Here is an 18,736-nt window from a genome sequence, read left to right as displayed (position 1 = left end):
TCGCTGCTAACGAGAAGGTGAAGAGGCTCCGATATGCAATGACACACAGGGAGAGGACAGAAACCCTTAGTATTCTTGGTACATCTAGGCCATTTTAAAAAAAAAGAAGAAGAAGAAGAAGGAGAAGAAAAAGAAGAAGAAAGGAAGGAAGAGAGGGGGTTGGGGGAGGTAACCTCGGGACCTGCCATCTTGATGTCCTTGACACGTGGGGACGGTGTGGAGGTGGCTGGCACCAGAACAGCCCACGAGGAGGAACGCGCGGCCAATGGAGATTTATGTGAGGAGAGTGAGATGGACAAGGTAAAATTGTCAGGAGGAGTTGTTAGAAAGTAAAATATATTGTGACAATTCCACTCCTGCCGTTCATCAATAAACTGACAGATCATTTAGTGTCAATTAGGAGTGATAGATGGACAAGTCCCCATGATCCTGGGCCAAAATTAATGGCTGGGAGGGAGAGGGTGATTGAAAATGACGGCTGACATTGAGAGCAAAGTCCTGGAAGTCCCTGAGGGGCCATTACTTGGCTCATTCCCTTGCAGATCAATGCAGGGACAAACCCAAAAACAGACACTCTGAGGCAAAACTTAATCAGACTACCTTTCTTTCCGCTCCTTCAGCTCCATGCCCCACGGCCAAGCCAGTGACCTCTCAACTGAAAAGTGTCCCAATTCAGACAACTTCAGAGCCGAGGGCAGCTGGCTCCAAGATGGGATCCTTGGCATTGCTTAATTTGGTGCCAGGAGAAGGGCAGATAGTGATTCCAGATCCCTGAATTCACAGTTCTTGTGCCCTGAGGATGATCATGGAAGTTCCAGCACCCCATATCTCTAGCCAGTGAGCTAGCAGACAAATTTGCTGCTATCTGGGAGAGGGTTAGACCAATAAAGCAAAGGTATCCCAGAGACTCATATTTTTTGGCTCTGAGCTCATCAACCAGATCCTCAAATGGTCCTACTTCCCAATGGTGACAACACGGCTGTAGACTTCTATAAGCCTCACTTTCCCTCTACTTTCCTTGTAAGAGATGCCTTCCTGATCAAAGGGGAGCTGCCTTAAGAAATTAGTAGAGCACCCATGGGTTCTACCCCCAGTAGAACAAATGAATTTACTCTCTAGTGTGACAGTGTTTGGAGGTGAAACTATGGGGAGGTGATTAGGTTCAGATGAGGTCATGAAGATGCAGCTTCCATGATGGGAGAGAGAAAGAGATACCGGCTCTCTCTCCCTGTGTATAGATACCCAAGGAAGACCATCCACAGACACTACTAGGAAGAGGGCCACCACCAAGACAAGCAGTGTGCTGCCACCCTGATCTCAGACTTACAGGCTTCAGAACAGGGAAAAGTAAATGTGGTCTGAGCTCTCAGTATATGGTGATTTGTGACAGCAGCTAAGACAGGTGACTAGCGCAGTGCTATTATTATCATCATCCAGAAGAGTTTAAGGTGAGGATACCGTTTTCCAGTGTACATTCTGTTCTAACTAGGGCAACAATAAAGTTACACCAGAGTCACACCCCCCAACACCAAGTCTTAAACCAGAATGCCCCTGTGATCCTCTATGCCCATCTGATTGTGTCCCCCGTGACCCCGAGTCCTCTGCGAGGTACTTTCTGTCCTCAGTGATTTCCCTCTCCTCTGAAGTCACGTGGCTAGCACCACCCATCTGTCAGCCCCCACTTTACGGTGTGCTCCTTCTGCCGTTGCTCACTTTTGTGAATGAAAATGCCTGATGTCCTCAATTAGGGTCGAGATCTTGCAGGACAAGTACCAGAGCACCCTGCAAATAGGAGCTCAGGTTTCCGACCCTGGTGGGGACAGTCCCCAGAGCAGCTCAGCAATGGCCACTTTTCTCCGATCAGGATGATCCCAGTGCTTACGGTCTGAGTAACTAGGAAGACGACATCACCATTTATTGGGATTTGGGGGAGGCTTCAGAGGCACCAGTTAGGGGTGCAGGTACCAGGGGTGGAAATTAAGAGGGCCATTTTGGGTGAATGAGGTTTAAGCTGTGTATTCAAGTGGAAACATCACAAGTGTTTATATTCCTCAGTGAAAACATCAAATATTTTTCTGGGTTGAATCAGTCTCTGTTTGATGTGAGATGCCATTTCTTCTCATGTGCTCCTTCTCAAGGTGTCCCCTGCCTGCCCCCTCAGTCTGTGGTCTGTTCTGACAAGGGCAAGGACTGCAATGATGATATAAATTTAGGAGCCATTAGTGTGTGGATGATAAGATAAGCCTGGGACTGAGACCACCCAGGGTGAGTGTCGGCAGAGAAGAGGGGAAGTCTGAGGACCTACCCCAAAACAGACACTTTGAGAGAAAATTTAATCAGACTACCTGTCTCTTCTCTCCTTACCTGGCCGGGCTCCCTCTCGTTCAGCTCCATTCCCCATGGCCGCCAACATTAGAGGGGTCATGGACAGAGGCCAGGAGAAGGAAAGCCATTTTACCCCAAGAGAAGCAGACTCGATCTAGAAAAATCTTTAATGTTTGCACTGAGGAATAAGCACTTGTCAACACAAATGGAATTAAATGAACCTGTGTGTTAAAAGTTGGTATTCTAACCCAAATGGGGGGAAAAAATTCAAGTACCTTCTGAAACCAGTATCCCGAACCTTAAGTGTGATATATTCTAAGGACAAGAAGAACTGCGGAGAAATCTTGAGCTTTACTTAGCAGGTTTTTATTGGCAATTCATTAATGTAGTAATTACAAAACGACTTCATGTGTGTTAAAGGACAGGACGTATTTTTTAAACTGTGTTTCCTAGCGCTGTTCACTGAAGCAGGCTAGAGGCAATGACAGCTCAAGAGCAGAGAGCAGCGGGAGCCCAGGTCTTGAATTCCAAAACTGTTCTCCACCAAAAGGAGCTAGCACTCCCTGCAGAAGTGGCTGGCTTCAGGACTGGATACAGAAAATACAGAGTAATTCTGGGATATGACTGCTGGGGCAAAAAGCAAGCAAGCGCTCAAACTCCAAGAGGGAGGATTGGAGGAGTGTGAGAGCCACTGTGAAGTTCTCCCGGAACAAACTTGGGAAAGTCTGAGTATTAAAAATTATTAGTATGGGAGAAAATTACGGAAATGATGCTATACCACATGAATTATAGTAATCCAGGAGTCTGTAATTTTTTTAAAGGGGAAAGAAAGAAAGAGGAAAAAAGGAACACTATTATAAAAAACAGGTTTTTGGAATTAGAAAATTAACATTTTGCAACCCTTGATTGATTTGCATTAAAATACGCTAAAACCGCTAAGTGACAGAATTCTGTGGAGAACAGATTTCAAAACAGTACCCTACACTGGGCACTGTGGTGCACCCCTGTAATCCCAGTACTTGGGAGGCTGAGACAGGATGATTGCAGCTTCCAGAATAACCTCAGAAAGTAATGAGATTCTCAGCAACCTAGAAAGACTCTACTTTGAGATAAAAATAAAAAGGGCAGGGGTGTAGCTTGGAGATAAAATGTCCCCTGGCCTCAATCCCTAACACCACACACACACACAGCACACCAAATCACTAGTAATTTATTTATTTGCAGTACTGGGGATTGAACCAAGGGGCATTCTACCCCTGAGCTACACCCCCAGCCCTAATTTTTATTCTTTACTTTGAAACAGGGTCTCATTAAGTTGCAGAGAGCCTCACTAAGTAGCTGAGGCTGGCTGTGAACTTGTGATCCTCCTGTCTCAGCCTCCCAAGTACTGGGATTACAAGCGTACTCCACCACGCCCAGCTTTACTAGTAGTAATTTATAAAGAAAAAAAAAAAAAAGAAACTCCACAAAAGCTCTCACAGTCACCACTTAACACAAAGGATCAAACTTAGTAACAATACCCCATGCCTCTTAACTTGATAAATTAGGAATTATTTGCATTTACCTGATTGCTTAAATGTTGGACATTTTTTCATATATATTTGTATTTCTTCTTTTGAAAATAGTCTACTCAGTTCAGTTGCCCACTTTTTGACTGGATTATCTAACTCCAGTTAGGATGGCAATCATCAAGAACACAAATAAAAATAAATGCTGGTGAGGATGTGGGGAAATCGAAACCCTATTACCCTGTTGGTGGGAGTGCAACTAATACAGCTGCTGGGGGGCGGGGGGGTCAGTGTGGAGGTTTCTCAGAAGACTGGGAATGAAACTATCAATACGACCAGCAATAGGGCTCCTGGACGTCTGCCCAAAGGGAATGAAATCAGAATGTGATAATGATACTTGAATATTCATGTTCACAGCAGCACATTGTACAACAGAAAATTATGGATCCAGTCTAGGTGTCTGTCAACAGATGAAGGGTTCTAAAATCTGGCATATACACACAACAGTAAAATTTTACTCAGATAGAAAGAACAAAATCAGGCTGTTTATAGGAAAATGGATGGAACTCGAGAATACTAAACTAAGGTTAGCCAGTCTCAAAAAACAAGTAGACGTATGTTTTCTTTTATATGTGTAAACTAGAGAGGTACTCAGAAAAAAAGGGTAACATCAGATAGAAGAGCAGAGATGCCAACAATGTGACTGAGGGGGGATTAGGGAATTGGAAGAGGCCAGACGAAATCATAAAGAACGGAACAGTTAAAATAATGCTACAAAACACAATTACCAACACCATCTCAAAGCTGTGCGCAGGAGGGCGAGGGCGAGGGAGGGATGCTGGGAAGGACACTGAGAGTCCTGTGCACGTATAATTTCTCCGTCACTCTATACCTCAATATGATATAAAATTACAATGTCCCAAATTTAAAAAAAAGGATAAGTACAAAAAAAATCACTCATTCTTGTCAAAAATCTCTGACTTGAATCTAATGAAGAGTCAATTAGGGAAATCCAGTGTAAGACATTTTACAAGACAACTGGCCTGGGTTCCTCAAAAAAGCCAATGTCTTGCAATGGTTAGGGGTGGGCGTTAGATCAGGAGAAGCTAAAGAGACAACTACCAAACGCAACGTGTGAACTCTGACTCAATCCTGAGGGGGGGTGGGTGGGGGATAAACACATTTTAGGGACAGATGGAGAAATTTCAATATAAACAATATGTTAAGTATTATTAAATCACTACGCAATGACCTAAATGTGATCACAATAGCATGGTTATTTGGAGAATGTCTTTAATCTTGAGATGCATACTGAAGCAGTTAGGGATAAAACCTCGTGACATCTATAACGTCCTTTCAAATGCTTCAAGAGTAAAAAAATAAAAAGTACAGGGGTGAGGGAGAAGGAGGAAAAGGAAGCAGAAGGAAAGGGTGGAAAGAATTATTTTTAATAGTGCTGTTTTGAAGGCTAACAACTGCTCAAAGAACTCCTGAACAAGAGAGATCTCTATTCTTTGGAGCCAACTGTATTCCTATATCTTCCCCCCACCCCCTTTTTTTTCTTTTGTGATCCTAGCGATCGAACCACTCTTATACTGAGCTATGTCCTCAGCCCCTTTTATTTTTTATTTTGAAACAAGGTGTCTCTAAGTTGCTCAGGCTGGCCTCAAACTTGCCATCTTCCTGCCTCAGCCTCCTAAGAAGCTAGACTCACAGAAGTGTGCCAAGAGACCCAGCCCTGTATCAATGGTGGCCACCTACTGGTGTGGTAAATATATATATATTTTGTTTACTTCTTTGTGTGTGTGTGTGTGGTACTAGAGATTGAACCCCAGGGCACTCTACTTATGAACTACACCCTTAGCCCTATTTTATTTGAAACAGGAACTCAATAAATTGCTAAACCTGGCCGGGCGTGGTGGCGCACACTTGTAATCCCAGAATTTGGGAGGCTGAGACCGGAGGATCGCAGTAAGCGGACAGCCTCAGCTACTTAGTGAGGCCCTCTGCAACTCAGTGAGACCCGGTTTCAAAATAAAGAATAAAAAAAAAGGACAGGGGGTGTGGCTCAGAGGTTGAATGCCCCTGGGTTCCATCCCCAAACCCGCAAAAAAAAAAAAAAAAAAAAAAAAAAAAAATTGCTAAACCTGCGATCCTCCTCCTCAGCCTCCCAAGTAGGTGTACACCACCACAACTGGCTTGGTTTACTTTTTATCTAAATTTACTGCAAAGAAGTAAGGACAACCATGATTTGTAATCCTGCCTTTAGAACTGAAACCTGAACTAACAGACTCTCAGCACTTGCCCCCCCTCCAACTAAGAGGCATCCACAACTCCACTTATTTTGCTATAAAATGGAACTCAAGGCAAAGGCAGAAAAATGTCCCCGCCTCAATACAGTATTCTTCGTGCCATACTAGCCTAGATTACTTTGACTTAAGCAATGAATCAAATCTCAAAGATCACAAAGACCAACTGCAATTAAAACCTGTTTAGTCCAGAAGCTGCCTGCTCCAGAATCGCTAAAAGCCGTGGAGAGTAACAAGTGAGCGAAGGTGGCAGCCAGCACTGTCATATTACAGAGGCTATTAGAGTTGGGCTTTAAAGTGTCCTCCAGCCCTCATGTGTTAGAGACATCCATGCTCAGGGACAGGGCCGGCTGGAGGGGATGGGTCCATGGCGGGCATGTCCAGGCACCGCTGTGTCCTGGCAGGAGGTCTCTCTGATGCCTCTACTCTCTCTGCTTCCTGCCATGAGGCTCTCCAGCCCTAGCTCCTGCTTGGAAGCTGGCAAAAAGCCATCCATGAGAAGGACAAGAGCAGAACCATCACCATAACAGCAGCAGCCGACAGCAATGAGCACTGCCTCTGTGCCTCCTGTCCTCTGAGTACACGTATACAAAGGGGTTCCTTTAGCCCTCATAACAAGCTCTGAAGTAAAAATCCCCCACCCCCAGTAGAGATGAGGAAACTGAGGCTAGATCGGTTCAGTCACTTGATCAAGATCTCTGAGATCATAAATGGCAGAGTCAGGATTTAAAACCAGGCAGTCTGGTTCCAAAACCCACAGCTCTCAACCCCCACACTCTGCCACCTCTTGATGTGGAACCCCATGGAATGAGCCCTTGGCATAGCTGTGGAAAGGCCAGGAGGGCTGAAATCAGCAGCAACATTCCTACTGGAACTCCCTTCAATCTCTGCACTGCCCAGTAGGGGGCACTGACGTGTCCATACAGAGGCTCAGCGATGGTAAACACCTTGCCCAAGATCGTCCAGCTAGGTGAGAATGGAATCTGCAGCTACGGCCCCACAATGCAAGCCCTGTGCAGTTAGAAAACACTGCACATGCACTGTGACCACAGACTCCTCTTCCCAGAAACTCTGGATAGGCAGAAGGGATAATACTGAGCGGTCTCGGTGCCAATGTCCACGTTGATTATGATACTAGCTTGAAGTAAACACAAGACAGCAGCCAGGCAGGGTGACGATGCGTCTGTGCTGTTCTTTATGAATGAAGAGTTTAATGTCTGAAGTGGACACCCCACAGAGTTCACCCCAGTTAGTAACAGGCAATTCCATTTTGTATAGAAAATTAATTTAAGAACACAGGATGCTACAATATGGATAAATTTTGAAAACACTATTCCAAGTGAGAAGGGTCCACAAAGGACCACAGAATGTATAACTCATTGTTATAAAATTTCAGAATTGGCGAATCAGAGAGAGAGAGAGAGAGAGCTGACTGCTGCCTAGGGCTGGGGAGGTTTGGGGAACATGGAAAGTCAGATACTGGGCTTCTTGGGTGGGATTTGATGAAAATGTTCTAAATCAATTGTGGTGACGGCTACAAAACTCTGCACCTATACTGAGAACAGCTACACTGTACACTAAATCAGAGAATTGCATGCTGTGTGAATTGTATCTCAATAACGCTGTTACAAAAAATAAAGCAGTAACAGAGAAGCAACCTCTCCATCCCACTGTGCCCACCAGCACCTCATGCCGCCCCCTCCACCTGCATCCCCATCCCCAGCTGCTGGTACTCACTTTGGCACCTTCATGGAGTCATCCGCCCAGCCTCCCAACCTGCGCGGTGGCTTGGGAGGGGGAGCCTGCAATGAAAAAGAAGCCAAAACGACAGTCACTTAACATGTGCATTCTAACACCATGGGGGCTGAGGCTCAGGACACCTAAACCAACAGCCAGCTCATCAAAGCATTTCCTCCCCGGCATGGTGGCGAACGCCTGTCATCCCAGTATTTGGGAGGCTCAGAAAGGAGGGTTGCAGGTTTGAGGACAGCCTCAGCAACCTAGTGAGACTCTCACCAACCTAGCAAGATCCTTTTTCCAAACAAAATTTTTCTTTAAAAGGTCTGGGGTAGCTCAGAGGTAGAATACACCTGGATTCAATCCCAAGTACCTCCTCACACACACACACACACACACACAACATTTCCTAATTAAAAATATAAAGCCAGGCGCACGCTTGTAATCCCAGTACTTGGGAGGCTGTGACAGGAGGATCCAGGTTCACCGCCAGCCTCAGCTACTTAGTGAGGCCCTCTGCAACTTAGTGAGAGCCTGTTTCAAAATAAAGAATAAAAAATAGGGCTGTGGGTGTAGCTCAGAGGTAGAATGCCCCTGGGTTCAATCCCCAGCACCACTGTGTGTGTGTGTGTGTGTGTGTGTGTGTGTGTGTGTGTTGCTGCATGTTGAACCCAGAGCACTCCACCTCTGAGCTAACACCCTTGGCCCTATTTGGAAAGAGGGTCTTGCTTGCTAAGTTGATGTGAGCCTTACTGAGTTGCTGAGGCTGGCCTCCCAAGTACTGGGATTATAGAAATGCCACCACACCTGGTATGATACTACTTTTGAATAAGAGTTAGAAATAACCAAAATGGCTGACAATAAGGAGCTAAGTAAATGGCAGGATACAATGCAAATATTATACAGACAATACGCAACTATGTTACAAAAACACTTGCTCTGAGAAAGCTCAATATATATCAATTTTCAAAAACCTGTTTCCAAACAGTAAGTCTATGCTTCTGCTTTTGTGATAAAGATTGACTACATAGCACTCAGAGCTGACTCGCTGTGTGCACGCAGGGAAGGGACTCCGATCGTGCCAATTTTAATTTTCCTTCTCTATGCTGTTGTGCATTCTCCAATTTTTTAAACAGTCAACCAATATTACCTTTATAAACATAAAAGCAATAAAAAGGATATTAGTAAGGACTGCTTAAAAGACATAAACAAAATTGATGGGTTAAAAATCTACTCAAAGTATTTGGGCGAAAAGCATTCACCTACAACGGCCACGTTCAGAAATCCAAGTGCCTATGTTCTTACCCAACAGATCTCAACTGACACCAAGGGACCCGAGCCACTGAAGCATTCAAGCTGGATAAAGCAACATGGGACATTTCCTATTTTGAATTACCCAGCATCCTTCCAAGATTTTTTTTTTTTTTAATAATTCCTTCCTTCTTTCCCTCCCTCCCTGGCTTGAACCTAGGGGCATTCTACCTTTGAGCTACACCCAGCCCTTTTTATTTTTTACTTTGAAATGGGTTCTCACTAAGCTGCTGAGGCTGGTCTCGAACCTGCAATCTCCCTGTCTCGGCCTTCCAAGTACTAGGATTACAGGGGTATGCCACCCGGCCCAGCTTCAATTTTTTTTTTTTTTTTTTCGGGAACTCTGGGCAAACTTTTCCTATGAAGGGCTAGGTGGCGAATATTTTCTATTTTGTAGGTCACAGAGTTTCGGCTGCACCTACTCAACCTTGAAATTTTACCGAAATAAATAATTATAGGTAATAAGTAGACAAATGAATTTCAAGAAAACTTTACAAAAGCAGGCAGCAGGCCAAATGTGGACGAAAGGACGTAGTTTTCTGATGTCTGAACTAAAATGTTGTGTCACTAAACCTCCTTTTTCTATGGCTTCAAGCCAAACTTGAAAACTGTTTAAGAAAACATCCTTCCATATTCCTGATTACCTTTATACGTGTGTGTGTGTGTGTGTGTGTGTGTGTGTGTGTGTGTTACTAGGGATTGAAGCCAGGGGATTCTACTCCTCAGCTACATCCCCAGACTTCTTTTATTCTTTATTTTGAAACAGGGTCTCACTAAGTTGCTGAGGGTCTAGCTAAAAGTTGCTGAGGCTGGCCGTGAACCTGTGCGATCCTCCTGTCTCAGCCTCCCAAGTACTGGGATCACAAGTGTGCGCCACTATGCCTGGCTTGATATTTTTATTTTACATCATAATACATCTTCATGTCTGCTTCTCTGGTAGCGCCCAGCCTGCCTAAGATGGGTTCTGTGTACATACGGGGCCTTTCTGCAGCGTGAGCCAGAGCCTGCTGGAACTGTCTGAGATGGATCCAAGTCCCAGAATGCCCCCATCCATTTTCATGTCTGGAAAACGTAAGTAGCACTTTGAAGACAACAGACTTCAACTCTGTAGGTGAGAAGCGGGTAGCAGCGCTGTGGGAGAGCTCAGTGCACTTCAGAAGTGACTCGAGTTCAGATGTGGAAACCCAGCTACTGTTTGTTCCCGTGGGGGATTCAAAGAAACCACGCTAAGAGACCGCACCCCTGCTCCTAGGCCACACCACTAGCCTCCACCCAGAGGCTGAAAGTGGAAGCCAGTGTCCCATGACCCTTCCTCCCTTAGACACAGCCCAGTGAAGCCGCACCATACGAGAACCAGCCAGAACCAGCTGCAGTCTCTGTCCCAGGAATCTGGAACTGAAGCAAAGACTGAGTTGCTCAGACAGCACTGAGCACTAAAGTATTAAGGACCAGCTCGAATCAGAATATCCCAAGAGTATCACCAGTCAAAGCCAGACAGGGGCAGAACTGAGGACCTCACCTTTAGCGCTTTCTATACACGAGGACTATTCATGAAGACAAAATGACAGAGTAGAATGAACTGAGGCCCCTGGAGGACGCCTGAAACCAATCTGGGCTGCAGCTGCCTTCCCTGTGCCTTCGTGAATAACACCACACTACCCAAGCAGAAGCCTGTCTTATGATAATGCAGTAAGGTCATAGCTGGTTTTGTTTTGTTTGACCAGGCAATTCATTTTTAAGTTGAGCCACCATTTAAAAATTGGAAGATTTTTTAACACTGAAAAGTCAGTTTTCAGCTTCCCTTGAAAAAACTAGACGATTCCGCCATGCTGGGGCTGAGCAGGAGCCTCCCCTGTGAGCAGGACAAGTGTACTGCAGTTTGCCACAGTCCCCGCCATCCCTTTCTGTCTTCTCCCGCTCACGCCAAGTGTCAGCTGTCAGCTATCATTACCACACGGTGCTATTGCTTCTCTTTTGGCACAGAATTCCCTTTGCGTTCCTAGGAGCGCCTGAAGTGGGAAAATGGAAGTTATGTTAGGTGTTTTGAGAAAAATGGGAGAGAGTATATTTCTGGCTGGCAGTGTGATCTTTTCTTACGTGTTTAGTGTGTAAACCGAACACACATCCGTCTTACCCTTCCCACTTCACTGGAGGACATGTGGGCGTGTGGACATGAGGACTTGTGGGCCAGGTGTTGGGAAGGGCGGGATGGATCTAAGTACGATCCACGGAACCGCGATGTGGGCCGTGCTCCGGTCCGTAAGACGCCACGGGTCCACAACAAGAGGGGAAGGAACCTGTGGCTCCTAACACCACCTCTGTTTTCTACTCTGGGATGTGGAATACAACGGCAACTGGAGGAGCAGAGACTGAGCTGGGAAGGGGTTGTGAAAGGTTGGGCAGCATGGAAGAGGGGCAGAAGTGATGTACTTTGTTCAGAAGGCACTCCTCTGAGTAATCCCTAGAACTAAGGAAGGCCCACATCAGTGGCTCATGGTAAGTGCTTAAAACAGAGCCCCACACATCCTAAGGACTCTCCCTTTACTGTTCTTGTCCCTGTCATCATTATTATCATTGTCAACATAGAAAAGGTTACACCAAGCATAATATAATAACTAATCATTTTGGGGGGAAAAATAGACTCCTTTGAGCCTGGCCTGATTTCACAGTCACTTTGAATACTAAATGATTATTAGAAATCCCTAAGACTCAAAAATAAAAAAATGAAATGATCTGTTTTATCTCCTTTAACCACGAGCCCATGGCTACTGGAGGGTGAGCGAGGATCCTTTCCTCCTGGTGCTAACACAAATTTTCTCGCCATCACAAAATGATATTGGCAGCTACAGAAAGCTTCCCACACACGAGCCAGTCCTCCAAATCCAGTGCAGTTTAACAACCAGTTCTAAAATCAAAAGCTTTCTTTACTAACAACAGGTGCCTTCACGAGTTGACATAATATTGCAGAGGTTATATAGGCTGCTTTTCATTTCTCCCCAAACACTGAGTCCCTGGGAGAAGAGCCCAGAAAAGGTGCGAAGAATCCTCTAAGCAAAACAAGGCAGGGGCTCCAGGTCCTCCATGCTCCCCAGCCCCAACCAGGGGTCTGGGCAGACTGCAGGAGAGAGCCATGGGGCAGGACAGGCAGAACCTTGCGCTCTGCACAGCGGGGCCTGGGTGCTCAGAGGGAGGTGGCTGTCTCTGCTGGAGAAGCCTTGTACTCATGGCCTAGGACTCTGGCCCAAAGACTGAAAACGTTTCTGTAAACACCTCCACCTGTGAGTTTTGTCACAGCCAGACATAATACCCTGGCTGGACAATACAGGCTCAATTCATCACTACTGCCAAATTATGAAGGCTCTTTCCCAGAATTCAAGTTTGACCGCTGTGTGTGTAGCTGGGCACGGTCCTAGATACGGAGACAGAAAGGAAAGATGTCATCCCTGTCCCAAATGTTACCCAGGTCAGTGAGGCCAAGGAGAGCAGAATTCAGGGACTATCTGGTCTGCATGGAATCTAAATGGCTGGACGTCAGGATTAATCTGAAACCCAGAAGGCCATGGTGGAGGTGGGAGGAAGCAGGAGTGCCAGAGGTGTAGCATCCTTCCAGGGACGGGCAAGTGCGGGCTCCAAAGTTGAAGCCGAGGAGGAAGCCAGCTGAGGAGGGCAGCTCTCTGAGTTCTGGGGTTTTCTTGTCATTTGGGTGGTTGTTTTGCTATTGTTATGGTGTTAGTACCAGGAATTGAATCCAGAGGGACTACATCACTGAGCTACACCCTAAGCCCTTTTTATTCTTGATTTTGAAACAGGATCTAAGTTACTGTGCACTGCAATCCTCCTGTCTCAGCCTCCCAGGCACTAAGATTACAGGCATGTGTCACTGTGCCCTACATCCTGGTTTTTATTGGGCCAGTTTCTCCTGGGACATCATTAAGACCATACTCTGACAAGTTTGCAGACATGACTAATGGCTAGCCAGAACCTTACCTGCCCAGGAAGCACTGATGAGAAAGACAAGTCAAGGATGCTTTATGGGAAGAGGGGGCTTGCCCTGGACTGGGAAGCTCGAGGAGAAAGCATCCCAGAAGCAACCACATCCAAGGGTACAGTGTTAGAGAGAGCACATACTACTCCAGGAGCAAATGCCATTCTTTCATCACCGTCATGGTCAGGGTCCCTGGGAAAACCCCTGGGCTGAGCCCCTTGACATCTATTCTTTTACAATGTGGGCGTAAGTGGAAGCCGATACAACAAGATCATAGTGGAGCAGTTTGAAGTTAAGTGCAAATGATCTGCCTGAAATGGAAGTGGGTGACTGCTTCTAGTAATATAATTTAAAAGGTCTGGCGGTTCCTTTTGCCTGGACGGTCCAGCCTAGAATGCCTTGCAGCTCTCCCTAGGAACTGACGGTGACTAGACTCCTAGTTAGCTCCGCTCCCAAGAGTCCCATGGCTCCCTCCTGCGTGCAATCTGAAACTCAGGACACACACCTAGACCAAGCCACTGCTATTACCTCTAGGACCAACTGCCAGAACCGCAGCGCTTTCCAGAGGAGGCAGGTCAAATGCTGGGCACCTACGCCAAGCGTGGTGGTGCACGCTTGTAAACCCTGCGCTTGGGAGACAGAGACAGGAGGATCGCACAAGTTCGAAGCCAGCCACGCTGGCTTAGGAGACCCTGTTTCCAAATAAAAATGTAAAAATAGGTCTGGGAGTGTAGCCCGGAGGTAGAAGGGCTTCCAGGAACCCCAGTACCACCAAAAAAATAAATAAATAAATAAATAAATGCTGGGCATCTACAGGGGCCTGAATACCCTCAGCAGCCAGTCACAGCTCAAGTCCCTTGAAACTAGACAATCTTTAGACAGGCTATGACATTTGCAGCTTTACCCTATTCCCCCTAGAGCCCAACTCCAGAACCTTGGGGAGACATTACCAATCTGTGTCAGTGAGTACACTGGAAGAAATCAATTTGCTATCCCTGTGTTAGGAAGGAAGGAGAAAGAAAAAAAAAAAACTAGATGAGAGAGAGAGATTGAGACTGAGATTAGAATTCAAATAGCCTTAAGTGTCAGAACCCAGAGAAGGCCTGATCCTCGAATTCATAAATCCTGGTTGATTCCTTAAACGACTCTGCTTCTGAAACCCAAAGGCAGCTCCAAAGCATGAGCTGGAGAACCCATTTCCAATTTGGGCTGATTTACTGTCAGGTAACATTACCCAAACTTGTTCTTTAAAAAAAGAAAGAACCTTAAAATATGCAACACCAAGAAGGACAGAAATAGGCCTGGGTGACGGCAGCCCTCAGGCAGCGCATCTCCCCGCTCTCTCTTGAGGGCAGAGTGTGGGAATTGAGCACGGCCTGCCGGGGCCGCCGCCCGACGGACGGAGGGGGCAGGACCCCGCATAGCTCCTGAAGAGAAGCAAAAATGTGCTGCTTCCAAAAATAAACAGGGGGCAGGGACGACTGTGAGTAAAGAGATGGGAGCACGTGACTACGGTCCTGAAATACCAGCTTTCTGCAAAAACCAGCCCGCGAGAGGCAGAGAGCGGGAAATTCAGGAAATGGCCTCTTTATATGGTCTCATCCGAATGGGCCAGGATTCAACCGGCTGGAATGACCATGTCAGAGGGAGCCTTTCGGGCCAGACTTGTTTCTGATCTTTATATGGTTCCCCCAGATTCTTAAGATGCCAACACAGAAAAGATGCTCAGTGCCAAAAAAGGAGCCTTCTGAGTTTAGAAACTTCTCACACACTCTCAGCGGTCCTGGAGAAACCCCGTCCCACCCCTAAGACATGGGCCAGGCCGTTCAGGAGTTCTGAATGTGAACGGCAGCCGGTTTCAAAAAGCCAGTCCAAGTGCACGTGTACATTTCCAACAGAAAGACGTGTAGTTAAGCAAGATCCAGTGCAAACTTCATGCCTACTCATCTGCCAAGCTGCTGGGGGCCACGCCATTCTCAGGTTCAGACTTGGATTACAGACCACAGACACACTTTCCTTTCTTTATCCAACAATCCGAAGGAAGACTCAAGAAATTGTTCCTTATACACTTGAGAGAGAAGAATGACAGTCATCTGTGCACGTGTGCGGGGACTGGAATCAGTTCCTCCAACCAGCCCTCCACGCACTGGTCCATCTCCACCAGTTTCTTTTTCTCGCCTAGACCTTTGATCTGACGAGTAACTCATTAAACACCCGAGTTTTCCCATAGTGGATTTAAGGTCAAGGAAGGGATCACCTAAATTTTCGAGTGAGCCCTTGTTCAGTTCTCTCAAGCTGAAATGAACAAATCAAAATACAAATTCCACTTTAAGTATAAGTAAGAAACCTGAGCATCGATGGCTGCTAAAGAATTAGAAGACTGACTGGAAGGAAATGAGCATTCTCATGGTACCAAAGAACAGCCCCATCTACTATGTGCTACTTGCAAGGGAGGGAACATTCTGTAACCATGGAGGTCTCTGTTACCATCTTAGCTCAGTGATCCAACTAGCAACAGTAACAGCGGGATGGGATGCAGTGTTGCTTAGTGACCAGCACCACCCAGCAAAAACTCCTGCAATGACATCCCACTGAAATCTAATCAGGCCTTCCCATCCAGTTCCCAGCTGTCAAGAAATCAGGTGAGACAGGAAAGAGTTCAATGACACTAGGAAGAAAGGATCAGATGAACAAATAATACAGGAAACTAACAATCGACCCAATCTCTTCACAAAGCCAATAACAAAAAGGTGTGAGGGAAGGAGGAGAGAGGCGACTCTGTATTTTAAAAGGCTCCAGAAAGGTCAATGTAATGGTGTGGCTCTTGACTGGGTCCCATAAAACACATTTGGGAGGCAAATGGGGAAAATGGATGCTAACTGGCTAACAATGATAGGAAACTACTAATTCTGCTACATGTGACATTGTGGTTTTCTAGGATAATATCCTTTTCTTGAGAAATATATTAAAGTAAGTGGCATGATATGATGTCTATAATTTTTTAGAAATAAAAAGCAAAAAAAAATCATATATAAAACATAACTATTGCCAGGCATGGTGGTGCACACTTGTAATCTCCACGCTTGGGAGGCAGAGATAGGAGGATCGCACAGGTTCGAAGGCCAGCCTCGCTGGCTTAAGAGACCCTGTTTCCAAATAAAATATAAAATAGGTCTGGGAGTGTAGCTCAGGGGTAGAAGAGTTCCATCCCCAGTACCATCAAAAAAAAATTTATAAATTATTTGAGCCAGTTATGGTGGCACACACTTGTAATCCCAGTGCTTAGGAGGCTGAGACAGGAGGGTGGCACAGGTTTGAAGCCAGCCTCAGCTATTTAGTGAGGCTCTCAGCAACTTAGTGAGACCCTGTTTCCAAATAAAATGTAAAATAGGGCTGGGAGTATAACCTGGAGGTAAAAAAAAAAAAAAAAAAAAAAAAAGCCCTTGGGTTCTATTCCCAATACCACACACAAACAAAAAAATTATTATTTAAGCAAATATGGCAAAATGTTGGTAACAACTGAATCTAGGTGATCGATATATGCTGGTCAGTGTACTATTTTTCCTACTTTTTGAATGTTTCGTGTGTGTGTGTGTGTGGTACTGGGGGTTGAATCTAGGGACATTCTACCTCTAAGCTATACCCCCATCCCTATTTTAGTCTTTATTTTTAAACAGGTCTCACTAAGTGTTGAAGGGCATCACTAAGTTGCTAAGGCTGGCTACAAAACAGATCCTTCTGTCTAAGCCCCCAAAGTACTGGGATTATAAGTGTGGGCCACACCTGACATTTTTTTTAATGTTTCTAATTTTAAGGAGAAGTTGGATCAAACAAGAAATAGATTAGATATATGAAGTTTAGGTTAATGAAAGAGAGAAATGCAGGGTTGGTGTGGAGGCAGGTACCATTTTGAGACTTGTTTATGAATATGCTGTTCAACTATATTGAATAGGAACAGAGACTGTCTCCACTTAATGGCCAGAAACTCCCAACAGCCTATCGACCAGAAAATAACTCTACAGGCAAACCATCAGGTCTTGAGATCCCTGCCGTGGCTGGAAGTGACAGAGAATGTGCTTTTAGGTACAACACCCCCATCCCCCAACAATTTTTTGTGGGTGGTATTTAAATAGTATACATATACATATGTAAAATTTGGATAAGGAAAGAAGGTGATAGGAAGAATACCAAGTGGTAGATTTGGGCTGCTAGTCCCAAATCTACCACTAACTAGCTCCATGATGCTGGGGTTTTCTTCAAGATAGAAGTGATTCCTCCCAGTTGTACAATTCTGTGATTGTATGTGCCTATGGAAACAGTCCCTGGCACAGAATAGACATTTTATAAATGGCGGTGATTTTAGTGGCTATTATATCAGAAATAATAAAAGGAATAAAATGCAGGCTTCGGGGGAGAAAGCCTTAGTGCCTAGGGGTGAGAAACAGGGAAGGTTTGGGTATAAAACATTGTAGAGCCTTTTAGTTGCAGCTACCCTGCACATGTTTCATTCCAGGGATCTAATTCTTAGCTACCCTAGCTTTCCTAAAGAGAGAAAAATCCTTTAAAGTTGCCCAAATCAAGAGAAGGAAGCCACAGCTCCATTGTTCACTGAGACATAAAGCAATGCTCAGGGGAGTCACAGAGTCTGGCAAATCCTCCGATGGTGTCGCACTTCCCAGACATTTACACGCACCCTCTAATAAAAAGACCTGCACGCCCTCTCTCACCCAGACTTGTTGAACTGCCTGCTCTTGGTCACTCACGGGTAGGGCTGCCAGTAGTTTTCGAGAGGCTGAACTGAACAGATTACAGCCCTGAAAATCAATCCCTCTTCAAATTCACCTGGATTTTCCCATCTTGGATGGCATCCTCTCCTGTCAGCCCCATCCCTGGGGTCCTCCTAAATCAGCTCTCACTCTTCTTCTAGGGTCCACATAGCTTCAAGACACTTACAAAGACATGCCCCACTCCCCCATACTTTTTGCCATTCAGCCAACATAAACATTCTTTTCAACTTTCATCATAAATCAAAACCTATACATTTTTGTCATTCTCCTAACTCCTTTCTATTTGTTAAAATTAATCCAGCATGTGTGTAGCCAGAAATGTGCACTCTGTTGAGGGTGTGAATTCCCAGCACTCTAAGAAGAACACCCCCCCCCCAGCACCTGTGACTCGGTGACTTTGTATAAGCACAGTCTAGACTTGCTACCTCAACCAAATCCAGAGTGGAATAACTTGGAGCGAGTTGAGAGCAGCAGACGCGTGCTGTAACCTTCCTGCTTTCAGAAACCTGATCTCACAAGACCCCTCGAGGGCGACGATGGAAAGAAGTAGGGGCCGCTCAAAGAACTATTAAGAGCCGGGGAGGGAGGCGCAGCTCGTTCCCCACTCCGAGCCTAGCTGAGCCGCACTGTGGTGAGACCAAGGGCATTGCAGGTCTCACACGCCAGGGTTTTTTTTTTTTTTTTTTTTTCTCATTGTTTTTATCTTTCTTCAATTGCGAGAGCCCACAGAGAAAACACTTGAAACACAAAGCAAGGTCGTGGCTGGCAAATTAG

The 18,736-nt window shown here is 45.6% G+C and overlaps 1 protein-coding gene across 1 annotated transcript in view; it reads right to left on the bottom strand.

Moving 5' to 3' along the window:
- The window catches only part of IFT43 (intraflagellar transport 43), a gene marked incomplete at both ends in the record, with an annotated part of 87,659 nt that overhangs the window by 47,595 nt on the left and 21,328 nt on the right, over window positions 1-18,736 (bottom strand). The window contains one exon of the mRNA XM_080707836.1: window positions 7,880-7,944. Within this exon, the coding sequence (XP_080563962.1) occupies window positions 7,880-7,944 (65 nt within the window). The remainder of the gene's footprint in view (window positions 1-7,879; window positions 7,945-18,736) is intronic.

The sequence above is a fragment of the Muscardinus avellanarius genome (genome assembly GCF_963383645.1).
Source record: "Muscardinus avellanarius genome assembly, chromosome: 12".
In the NCBI taxonomy this organism is placed as follows: Eukaryota; Metazoa; Chordata; class Mammalia; order Rodentia; family Gliridae; genus Muscardinus; species Muscardinus avellanarius.
Note: the sequence above shows the minus strand (reverse complement) of the source record. Positions and strands in the feature narration are given on the sequence as shown.